The sequence below is a fragment of the Sciurus carolinensis genome, chromosome 9 (assembly GCF_902686445.1).
Source record: "Sciurus carolinensis chromosome 9, mSciCar1.2, whole genome shotgun sequence".
Classification (NCBI taxonomy): domain Eukaryota; kingdom Metazoa; phylum Chordata; class Mammalia; order Rodentia; family Sciuridae; genus Sciurus; species Sciurus carolinensis.
In genome coordinates this window covers 113,079,579-113,092,574 of record NC_062221.1, presented here as the reverse complement: position 1 = coordinate 113,092,574, position 12,996 = coordinate 113,079,579, and the positions used below count along the sequence as shown (strand labels likewise).

Here is a 12,996-nt window from a genome sequence, read left to right as displayed (position 1 = left end):
AGATCGATCCCAGGCAAAAGAACACGCTTTAACCAGAAGCAGAACGAAAGAAAAGGCCCGACCTCTGGACCAGGTACCAAAGGAAGCAATACCCTAACGGTTTCCAACCTCCCTCTTACCCCCTCCGCCAGTTAGGGGCGAGAACTACACTTCCCAGGATGCAAAGCGGAAGGGCAGCGCTAAAGAGACTGTGTTTACCTCAAACTGCTCCAAGCGCTTGGGGTTTGATAATAAACTCCAGTCCTTCCCTGTGCCTGCCCTCCACCTCAGTTTCACTGGTTCCGCAGTCCGCGCGTGGGAGGGCAGCTGGGTCGTCATTGGCAGCGGTTGAATGGAGGCTCTCAGCCCCGCAGCCTCATGGTAGTTGAAGTCCTAGCTGTGGACGGGGCAATAGCTTCTTCCACGGTGTGAGCGCAGACCGACTACATTTCCCAGGGGGCGCCGGGCCCGCGGGGCGGTGCGGGGGCGGTGCCTCACGTCTGGTACAGTCATCCCAAGCCTCTTCGGCGGGACTGTAATGGCCGGAGAGATGACGATCTTAGGTCAGTGTCTAAGGGGTCCCTGTTACCTTGTTGGGCATCAAGGAGGTCCGCGGAGGCCAGGGTGGGCGGGATGATTGTCCGAGCTCTTGGTTCCAGTTGGCATAGAAGGGAGTCTGGAAAAGGTGACTTAGTGGCGATTTTTGGCTTTTCGGACCTCGGTGGGGGTGGAGAGGATTGGCTCTGGCCAGCTACGTACAGTTCGTCCCTCTCAGGGACATGTGGCTTAACGTTGGGTTTCTTCCAACAGAATCTCGGTTTTGAATTGCTAGCCGAAGTGGGGCCTTTGGGAGGCTGCAGGAATGACACCTCCTGGACCCTTTGTGGAGGAAGGGGGAGGAGCCGCAGCAGGAGCATCCTGAGCTGTAGATGCCTGGGATGCTGAGTTTCGAGGGATTTGGGCCCTTTGAGGCTCTTTCCTCCAGATCGGGATGGGAATTAACCTTCCCCTGCCTGGAGGAGACAGACTCTTTCTGCGATTTGCCTGTAGGTGGAAGGAAAGTGGGATTGGCCCTTCATTTCATTTCTTTGAATTAGTGTTGAAGACGATGAGCTAACAATTAGTAACACGGGCCTACTAACTGACGTTGTTGGTTGTAACATGAGTGTACACAGGCATATAACACAGCCTCCTGAAACCAAGTAAGAGCTTAGTTCTAAATTCGGAGTGGTGTCTTTTTTTGCTCATGTTTACAATTATTCTGGCATTTGTTCATATTTGTTTATTTTTCCTTAATTTATCTTCGCTGAGCATCTGTCATTCCTTGGCATGAGAGATGCAACAGTGAACAAAACTTGCCCTCAAGGAGCTTGCATATATGTACCATCAGTGTTACTCACTTTATACTTCTCTAAATATTATCTCTACAAGATATGTCTTTAATTCATACTTAAATATTTAAAAATTAACTATGTTCTGTTATGAAGTGATGGTTTAATACCTGAACAGATTTCAAAGTCATTGTGTCTGATTTATCCATTTTATCCTTTTGAAAGGGAAAAGGAGGTACAAGGGTAAAGAGTTTTAGCCTTACATTAATAAAGCTTTTGGTGTGAGAATTTCAGTAATGGAGCTTCTTTTCAAAAATGATAATATAAGCGGATGATGACACATAGTGGGGGGTGGGAGGGAGGTAAGAATGGAGGAAGGAGGGACTGTATTGAGGGAAAAGAGGGGTGGGAGAGGTGGGGGGAAGGAAAAAATAACAGAATGAATCAAACACCATTACCCTATTAAATGTATGACTATACAAATGGTATGCCTTTACTTCATGTACAGAGAAACAGTATGTATCCCATTTGCATACAGTAAAAACAAATTTTAAAAAATGATAATTTAAATTTTATATATAGAGCTATAAAGTCTAAATATCCATTGTTAAAGAGAATTGGATTATATTTGACTTTTGTTTCAGATGAAGGGTGTTTCCTGACATCATCGGCACAATTATTACTTAAATATTTTTACATTTTACTCATGTATTCTACTAGTGAACTACACATACAATTGTAGGGTTTTTTTGTTTTGTTTTGTTTTTATCATTCCCTCATTTTTAATTATAGCTAATTTACATCGTGAAAAACTAGGTATCTTAGAGAAGTGTTAACGGTTGTATAAAATTAAATGAGACATATTTTTAGTCTTGTTTCAAAGATTGATATTAAAGGGACTGCTTTAGTAATTGAGCATATTAGATTTTGCTGTAGTAATTTAGCATATTATAGTAATCTGATAAGATGTATCTTTTAATTTACCTATTTTCAGGATCAGCTGTTTTGACTCTCCTGTTGGCTGGTTATTTGGCACAACAGTATTTACCATTGCCTACTCCTAAGGTGATTGGCATTGACCTGGGCACCACCTATTGTTCTGTTGGGGTATTTTTTCCTGGCACAGGAAAAGTAAAGGTGATTCCAGATGAAAATGGGCATATCAGCATACCTAGCATGGTGTCTTTCACTGATAGTGATGTGTATGTGGGATATGAAAGCTTAGAGTTGGCAGACTCAAATCCTCAAAACACAATCTATGATGCCAAAAGATTCATAGGCAAGATTTTCACTCCAGAAGAGCTTGAAGCTGAAATTGGCAGATACCCATTTAAGGTAAGGGATTAATCCAAAATATGTTGCTTATTGTACTGTTTGTTATTTATTTATTGTTTTGTTTCGATTAATTCTTCATTTTCACATTATAAAACATTATATTTCAATTGACTTAATCTACATGGATGTTATGTATCTCACTTAAAAAGAAATTCTATAGCAGCTCCAGATGAGTTATTTCAAAGACTCTTCAGTGCTATCTAGGACTTAGGACCTTACCATATACCTGCTTTGCCATTTTCAGAATGTGTCTTTACTTCATTCAAGGTAGCAGAGAGTTTGATGAAGCCCCATGTACTGTAGATAGATATTCTGCATGTGTGTGTACATATCTATTTAAGTCTAAATAGATCATACAAGGCATGGTGTTTTCTGACTTACTTGAAACTTAGCGATGTGTCATAGATGTTATCTTTAATGGTTGTGTGAAATGACTAAATTGATCAGTCTCTTCAGTGTGTATTTTCTTATTTTTCTGATATTCCACTAATGGTGGAGGTTCAGGGAATATTTCTGTATATACATTTTTTTTTTTTTTTTACTTCTCTGAAAATTTCCTGACTTGAATTCTAAAAGTAGAATTGATAGGTCAAAAGTACATGTTTTTAAGGCTTTTGACGTATATTAACAGATTATACACCAAAAAGGTTATATGCTCTCAACTGTTATTTTTTAGAGCACTTGTATATTCCCTAGTTATTGTTTTACAATATTTGCCAATCAGATGAAAGAAAAATGGAATCTTTGTTAAATTTTATTTCTTTGCTTTCTAGTGAGATAATATTTTTAGAAATTTATTTGTATTTTTATTTTCTTTAGTGAATTATTTTTTTCTTCTTTTTCTTTGACATGATGACAGCCAAATACCTTTGTTTTTGTCATTTTTTTCTTTATTATTTTTATTTTTAACTGATGATTTGTTTTTGAGTTGACAAAATTTTAAATTTTTATGTGGCAAAGTTACCTCAATTTAATAAAATTGACCTTGATTGTTACCATGCTTACTATGGTCTCTCTTATCCTAAACACTTGTTTTGGTTTCTTTGTTTCATTTTTCATCCTAATGCTTTTATATGAGGGTTGGTCTGTATTTTGTTGCTGAGTGGTTTTTCTGTCTTTTAAACATTTAAATTTTTATTTTCTTCATGTAGTGTTTTTCTTCTAAGTTATGAACTAGGATTCTAAATTCGTTTTAAAATCATTAGGTAGTTCAGTCACTGCTGCTTTTTGAATAAACCTATCCATAAAAATTTTCATAATTTTAGTCTATTTTCAGAGAGAAAAAAAATTACTCCCTGTACTTCTAACTTTATTACTTTGGTCTTAGATTCTTTCTTGGGATTCTTTTATTACTTTACAATCTTCAGTGATAAAACAATCTAAAGCTATACATTTTCTCTAAATTACAGATTTGGATGCATTATTTACTGGTTGAAGAGTTATTTTAAGTTATTAAATTTCAAATTATTCTAAATGATTTATTGTTTGGGGTAGGTCTTATGATACTGGTATCTTTGTACCTTATGTAAATAGTAGATGTATGGCTTGTTTTTATTTTTAGAAGGTCAGATTTTCTTGATTGAAACCTAATAGGTCTAGAATGATCGGGGAAGAGTCTTCTAATTTCTGGATGAAATTAATTGTCTTCACTATTGCTGTTAAAACAGTCTGTTGTTACTATTAGGATAGTATGTTTTAGAGTTAATCTATTTCTTTAAATATATGCTTACATTAGAGAAAATTAGCTAATATACAGTAAACATTTTCGTGGAAATAAGAATGTAAATGATATTTGATTCTTGGATAAGAACATATTAAAGTACTAAAATTATTATTTTAAATATGTACTAGAAATTTCTTTCATATATCTTTTACTCTAGGAAACAATCTAAGTGGGGAAAAAAGAGAGAAGACCCTGAGTTACATATATGATTCAACAACTATTATTTCTTATATATAACTCCCTTCCTTTATCTGTGATTTTGCTTCCTATGGTTACTTTCCATGGTTTTAGTTACCTTTGATCAACCACTATCTCAAAATATTAAATGAAAAATTCTAGAAATAATTCACAGATTTTAAATTGTACAACATTCCAAGTAACATAATGAAATCTTGGCAACTACTCAGTCCCACCCAGAACTGGTATCACCCCATATATATATATTTCCGCCCTTTAGTCCATGGGTACTTATACTGATTATCAGCTTGACTCTTGAAGTATCATAATGCTTATGTTGAGGTAACCTTATTTTACTGAATGGCACCAAGATGCAAGAGTAGTGATATAGGCAATTTGAATATGCCAAAGAGAAGCCAAAACAAATGCTTTTCTTTAAGTTGAAGGGCATTGCACTGGGGGACTCAGAACATATTCCCACGTGGATAAAGGGAAATTCCTGTATTTTATTAGGGACTTATTAAACAAATATGTATTATTTGCTTGGTTATGAATTTTATTCTGCTCTTATTAAAAACTAGTATAATTTATAGATCTTAAAGTATAATACTTAATAAGCTCTAATCTTGGCAGATGGATACATTGTAGTGTATTTATCACTTTGTAAAGGTGAATTTTTATTGAATAAATCTAGTATGTATGTGTGTAAGCACATAGCTATGTATATACATAACAACCTTTTATATTCCTTTTTAAATTTTTTTTATGCAAATCCTTTTCACAGGTTTTAAACAAAAATGGATTGGTTGAGTTTTCTGTGACAAGTAATGAGACCATCACCGTTTCTCCAGAATATGTTGGCTCTCGACTATTGTTAAAATTAAAGGAAATGGCAGAAGAATATCTTGGAATGCCAGTTGCTAATGCTGTCATTTCTGTACCAGCAGAATTTGACCTAAAACAAAGAAATTCAACTATCGAAGCAGCCAACCTTGCAGGTAATTGCAACCTTGCCTGAGGTGGATTTTTCTGAAAATTTTGTTTGGTTGAAAGTCTCTGTAGCAATATTTATCACTTTGTAAATCACTTAACTATAGGCACAAAAACAACCTATATGGTAGATAAATTAGTAGATTTTTATGTAGGTTTATAAGTGATAATTATGAAAGCTCTGTAGTATGATGTAGAATGTGTGTATTGAAATAAGAACCAGTCATATAGGCACATGACAAAGGCAGAAAACATGGATGTATTAGCAAGGAGGGATTTTTTTTTCTAAAATTTTTTAAATCAATGTTAAGTTGAACATAATGTTTTCAAAAAATCTGATGTGAAAAAGTTTTAACACTATTCAACAAATTGGAGCTGGAGTTGTGTCTCCGTGGTAAAGCATTCACCTAGCATGTGTGAAGCACTGGGTTTGATCCTCAGCACCACGTAAAAACAAATAAATAAAAATAATAGCAGATGGAGTAAAAAATTTTTTAAAAGCAAATATTGAGTGTCTCAGCAAATAAACAGGTAAATCCTTGTTTTTGTGAGCTTATATTTGACTGGAAGGAAACAGAATAAGCATAACATCTAAGTTTAATATATGGCTTCTTACCCTTTGCATTATTGACATGTTGGGCTCAATAATTCTTTGGTGTGGTGGGGGGCAGTCCTGTGCATTTAAGAATATTTAGCAGCATGTTACAACAATCAGTGCTTTCATTCATTGCCAAAGAGCTCCTGAACATAAAATCACCCCTGACTGAGAATCATAAAGTAACATGCTATGAAAAATACAAGCAGGATAAAGGGACAGGATTGCTTGTGGTGATCAGGTGTTTGGAAGTGGGGTGTTAGCTTTGAGTCAGTGTGATCAAAGTACCTGATGAGAGCAACTTAAGAGGAGGAAAAATTTATTTTGACTCATGTTTTCACAAAAATCAGTCCATGGTCACCTGGCTTCTAGGCAAAAACCTCATGGCAGAAGGGTAGGTGGAGGAAAGCTTTCAGATCATGGCAGGCAGGAATCAGAGAGAAAAAGAGAGAGAGAGAAGCCAGAGAAGAAAAACCCTTCTAGGGCATGCTTCCAGTGACCTCCTTCCTCCTGCTAGGTCCCACCTTCCAGTAGTCCCTTCAGACCATCAGTGGATTAATGGACTGATGAGGTCAGAGCCCTTATTATCTAATTAATTTCCAAAAGCCTTACCTCTGAACACATGAGACTTTGGGAGACATTTCAGACCCAAACCATGAAAAATAGGGGACTTACAGGTTTAAGTAGGGTGATCAGTTGGCCTCCTGGAGATATTTAAGCAGATTTGAAGGAAGTGAGAGGAGGTGGTTAGCTATACAGACACATGCAGGAAGTTCATTATCAGGGGAGGAAATAGTATAGTCCTCATAAAGTGGGACTTTGGTGATATATGAGGATAGGACATTGGTTAGTGTGACCAGAGCAGAATGAAAGTCAGAGAGCTAAAGGAATGGGTGTTAGGATATTTGAAAGAATTCTTCAGTTTATAGTTCCTGAAACATATATTACTTTCCAGACTACTCTTTAAGTTTGAAAGTTGGTTTAAAGTAAGAATTTTGTTCAAGGAAATCTGGTCGTTTGCTTGCACAAGATAAGCTTTACTCATTTTCACAGTAGTTAGTTGTAGTATATAATGATCAAAGATTTATTGCTCATATTTTCCCAAGTGTAATGTGAATATTAGAAAGTTAAGTATTAATAAAGAATACAGGTACTTATTTCACTAAACTTGGACTTTTATTTCTTTATGTAATGATATTTTTTTGAAGAATAATTTAAATATACCATTTAGAAGACCCTATGTATGTATCATTCCCATTTTGCTATTTTGGTTGAGTTTAAAACAAACATCCTATTGGGTTGAGTGAGAAGGAATTTCTTAATAACTTCCTCTCATTAGTTGTCATTGTCTCCAATCAATCTTACAGGACTGAAGATCCTGAGAGTAATAAATGAGCCTACAGCAGCAGCGATGGCCTATGGTCTCCACAAGGCTGATGTCTTCCATGTCCTGGTTATCGACTTGGGTGGAGGAACTCTAGATGTGTCATTACTGAATAAACAAGGAGGAATGTTTCTAACTCGAGCAATGTCTGGTGAGAAACAATAGAGGCTTGAAGAGGTTCAAGCAACACTTACCTTAACTTACCTAATATGTAGCTTGTGTTTGGTTTTATTTTATTTTTTCCAGAAATCTTTAACTTCATTTTTTTTTTTCTTTTGTAATTTGTTTTTGAATTTTTTTTGTTGTTGTTTGTACTGGGGATTGAACCCAGGAGCACTCTACCTCAGAGCTACATCCTCAACCCATTTAAAATTTTTTTTTTGAGATAGGCTCTTGCTAAGTTGTCCACACTGGCCTTGAACTTGTGATCCTCTTGTCTTAGCCTGCTGAGTAGTTGGGATTATAGGCATGTACCATCCAAGCTTATAATTTTATATAGATGTTATTTATGCCACAATTTATATATATAAAAAATTAAGTTTAAGTGATAGGATACCCTATAAATCAAATAAACTACCAATTTTATCATATTGAGCTAATAAGGAATTCGTGGTGATGGTGAAGGAAACAGTGGGAAGAAAAAATTCCTTAAAAATAAAAAGGCATCATTTTATTTATTTGGTAATATATGTTGTTATGGCAAGCCAATCTGTTTTTTCATTTCTATTTTTGAAAAAATATCTGATAATATTGAGATAGTTCCTTTCACACCATTTAAATATTTTAACCCTCATGTGCATACTTTTTAAATAGTATGGGTTAGGGTCAAAATCATCTTAACCCAGTTTTTAATAATCAGTCTTTGAATAAAATTTTAGTGCAAAGAGAAATTTGTTATCTTAGCCTATGATTTTATACACATACATATATGCATAAATATAATACAAACTTTTCAATTTTTCACTTAGGAAACAATAAACTTGGAGGACAGGACTTCAATCAGCGGTTGCTTCAGTACTTGTATAAACTGGTATATCAAACATATGGCTTCCTCCCCTCTAGGAAAGAGGAAATCCACAGATTAAGGCAAGCTGTGGAAATGGTCAAATTAAATCTGACTCTGCATCAGTCTGCCCAGGTATCAGTGTTGCTAACAGTGGAGGAAAAGGATGGAAAGGAAGCTCAGCATGATGACAGTGAACTGCCAAAGGACAAACTTGACCCAATAGATCACCATGCAAACAGGGAGTTTGGACCAAGCCTTTCTGTAAAGAAAAGTGGAAAAAATCAGGTTTTATTTGAAACAGAAATATCCCGGAAGCTCTTTGATAGCCTTAATGAAGATCTCTTCCAGAAAATACTCGTGCCCATTCAGCAAGTATTAAAAGAAGGCCACCTAGACAAAACTGAGATTGACGAGGTTGTTTTAGTTGGGGGCTCTACTCGTATTCCTCGAATCCGCCAAGTCATTCAAGAGTTCTTTGGAAAGGATCCCAACACATCTGTAGACCCTGACCTGGCAGTGGTAACAGGTGTGGCCATCCAAGCAGGGATTGATGGAGGCTCATGGCCTCTCCAAGTCAGTGCTTTAGAAATTCCCAATAAGCATTTACAGAAAACCAATTTCAATTGAATTCTGGAGGAATGATGTGTGATCAAATACAAATATGTGATCTTGTCTGGTGATCTCTTCCCCTTTATCAGAGCACCTCCTCCAAAAAAGAAGATCGCTATCTAAAGTATCTCACAGATTTACCTAGAAGGCAATATTTCAATACAAGAAAATTTTACATAGCATTTTTTTTTTTTTTTTGAGCGATCTCATTCCAGTACATACTTCTAAAATGATTAAGAGTTGAGGTAAAACTCTTACTAGGGGAGCATAGGTGGCTATATTTTCTGGGGTCTGGAAATAGATAACCATATGCACTTAGCATTATATTCTGTAAACATTAAATAGTGCCGATTAAAAGATTTCCCAGTTCTTACTAAATTGTGTTAGTAGGAGCTGATAATTTCTTTACTTGGTCATCACATGTAACTATAAATTTGAACTATACTTGAATAACAGTGTTGATGTCAGGTATTTACATTGACTGGAAGGTACCAGTATTAAGCTGCATATATATTCAGTAACGGCCATATACAAATTTACTTTTACAAATTCAGTGTCCAGTTATGCGTCATATGCACATATTCTACATTCTCCAGATTATTTTAATGTATGTCATGAATCAGTTTTTCTTTCTAAAATAGGTACAAATTTATTCAAGTTTTTCGATACCAGCTAGTAGAAATACCCAATTTGTAGTTCTTTCATCTACTGTGCATCATTCTCTGCTTGGATTTCCATGATTCTGCTTGGCTAGAATACAATAGAGAATTATTAGTTGCATTTTTAAAATGTGTTAATGTCACAATAAAGTCGTTGCTATATCATTTTTGTAATCCAAGACATTTGCAGATACTAGTAAATAGCATTATTTACCTATTGTGTTTCTGTTTTATTCATTTATATTTTCAGTGAACTCTGACAAATATAGCATGAATTTGAGCTATAAAGCTTATCTCATTCAGTTTCATTGAGATTTTTCCCTATATTTTGTTTCAAAGGAGGAAAATATATCAAACTGTAAATGTCCTGTTATTATTCTATATTATTCTTAAATAGTTACATTGGATTATTTTAGCCATAAATTGGAGTGTGATGAGAGCATAAAATTTGTGAATACTGGAAATAAATCTAACATAGGAAGAAATATGGGAAAATTTTCCACAAATCAGCATTTGTAGAAATTGTGTTTTGTTTCTTTTAAGAAGAGCCACAGAAACCAAGTTAAGAAAATAATAGCAGTTTAATTTCTGTGATTCCCATGTTATTTGAAGATATTTGTATTTCTTTCCTTAGTAGAGATCTACTTCATATTAGTGTTCAAAAATTTTATATCCTAGTCACCATTTTTGTTAAGGTAAATTGTATCTTCTTTATCCAGTGTTGAATTTGAAAGATTGTTGTTTCCAGTCACTAAAAATGAGAACCAAGCAAAAGTATTTCAATAATATCAAAACATTGAATAGTGTTAATATTTTTTTCTGATCTAAAAGAAAAATTTTTCTTAGCAGTGAAATTGATATTAAAATGTTGATTTCAAATACCTTTGTGTGCAGAAAATATCTGTAGTAGGTAAATAAAATGTAAAATGCTTATTTTAGAACTAATGGAGAAATGCCAAAGATGAATCCACCACTGCATTATGAAAATATTCAAGTGTTCTCTTGGACTTTATATAAATCTTAATTGATTTTTAGAATTGAAATGTCTTTTGGAAGGTCTTTGGGAAAAGTGTTCAATCTCCCGAGTATCAGGTTTAACCTAAAATATTTTAAGATTAAAAAACTTGAATTTCTTGGATACTTGATATGGTTCATGACAATCTATTAAACCTGTTACACTTTTATTTTTCTTTAAAGAAAGCAATGTGCAAAACAGGGCAGCTAATCACATACTAAAATTGGAATTTAAATAATTTGACTGTGTTTGAAAAATAGAATAGCAGTGTTGGAATTTTGGGGCAATAGTTTAGCATATTCTCTAGTATAGTTACACCTTTAAAAAAAATGAAGGAATTTCTGTCTTCAATCATATTTTAGGGCTCTCTGTATTTACATAATCTTGACATCAATGTAGTTTATTTAAAAGATAAGAATGCATTCTAAAAGGGATCATTTATGAATAACAGTCTAAAGGGTTTTTTCATAAAACTTTTTAGTTGTACATTTGGCTAGTGTTTTTTCAAGTACATAACAAAATTCTAAGTGTCTTGTATAATTAGAATATGTGAGTAATTTATTTTGTATCAGGAATGTTTTGGTACTGTGTTTCACTCAAACCACTAACTTATCAACAGATACAACTGTGTAGTATGTGCTGAATATTACAGTTATTGTGCAAAACAGATTGTGCCTCTTAAATATGTGTGTATACAGGTAATTCATGTTTAATGTAAATAAATGCCATTTTGCAGTTTGTTTTTTAAATTGTGTACTTTATTTTCCATTCAGAACTAGACTGAAGCACATGTTTTGTGTATATCAATTTAAAAGTTGGATAGAGATGATCTGATGTCATGGTGACCTTCAACCTCAGTAGCTGTGTCTCATTCCAGAAATGTACATTTTCCTGCATCCTGTCTCTGGGATTTCTAATAGACTTTTTTGCTTATTTCCCTAATTTGGGAGAGTTCCTTTATCAGATGAACAGCGTCTCTGGAATTCTGAATACCAGTTCATGGCTTAATATAATGCAACCAAAAACTGAGCTAATCTAGATAGGTAATAATTTTGCAAAATAGGATATAATCCTTTTAAAAAGTAATTTTCTAACAAAGTTTGTGTTATTAATTGGGTAATAGATGCTTTTAAAATTATCCTTCAAAGATGACAGTTCCAATCCCCTCCAGGACTATTTCCTGTGATTTCTTCATACTTATTTAAATTACCTTACTGAGGAACTCAAATATATGTGGAAACACAGTGGCACTTCCATATTTATTTTATTTAACAAACAAAAATACAGTGCCTCCTTGAGGTAGGCAGCCTCTAATGTGGATGGCTCCCAGTAATCCCCCACCTTCTATTATCCATCTCTGCAAGAATGGATACCATCTATCCTCTTCCCTTGAATTTGGGTGAGATTTAATGACTCTGCTAATAAACAATATGGCAGAAGTGCTGGGATATCTCATCCAAAGTGGGATTTTTAAAAAAAAAGACTTATTGGGTGTTCCCTTTTGCTGCTGGTCACCTCTCTTGTGGAAGTCCAGCTGCCATGCAATGTCCAGTCTGTTCTGTTGATGGAAAAAAAAAAAGAGGCATCCCCACTGACAGCCAACACCAATTCCCAGCTACTAAATTCCAACCCTAGTCAAGACTAAGGTATTGCAGCCACAGTTGAAAAAGTGAGTGTAACTTCATGAGAAATATTAAGCCAGAAACATCCATCAGTTAAGTGACTTCCTGATTCCTGACCCACAAAAACATTTTCATTTTGAAGTACTAAATTTTGAATTCAATTTTACACAGCAATAAAGAATAAAGCTGGATAGGTACCAGGACACTGGTCTAAATGTTTTACTAGTATTAAAGAATTTAGTTTAATTCTCCATGCAAACATGAGTAGGTACTGCACCCTGATTTCAAATGGGGCAATTAAATCACAGATGGGGCAGGTAAACTTCCCAGGCTTACACAGGTAATAAATGGGCAGTGTCAGGATCCCAATTCTGTCCATGCTCAACCCCAATTTTGTGCTGCCTTATGTGATGACATAAATCTCACAAAACTATTTGTTGAGTTAACTAAACTGCTAGGTAGTGTCCGTGTAAGGCCTCTCCAGATGATGTTAAAATTTGTGATTTGGTGCTACTTAGTTCCTTCCATTTTTGACAAATAGGTTTAGTAGTTAAAGATTTCTTAAATATAA

At 34.8% G+C, this 12,996-nt stretch overlaps 1 protein-coding gene across 1 annotated transcript; it reads left to right on the top strand.

Annotated features, from left to right (window-relative positions):
* Nucleotides 1–465: 465 nt before the first annotated feature.
* On the top strand, nt 466–11,552 carry Hspa13 (heat shock protein family A (Hsp70) member 13). The gene is made up of 5 exons (XM_047565373.1): nt 466–542; nt 2,305–2,645; nt 5,330–5,543; nt 7,498–7,665; nt 8,483–11,552. Exons 1-5 carry the CDS (start codon nt 518–520, stop codon nt 9,145–9,147), a joined length of 1,413 nt encoding a protein of 470 aa, XP_047421329.1. The 5' UTR covers nt 466–517; the 3' UTR covers nt 9,148–11,552.
* Nucleotides 11,553–12,996: the final 1,444 nt, after the last annotated feature.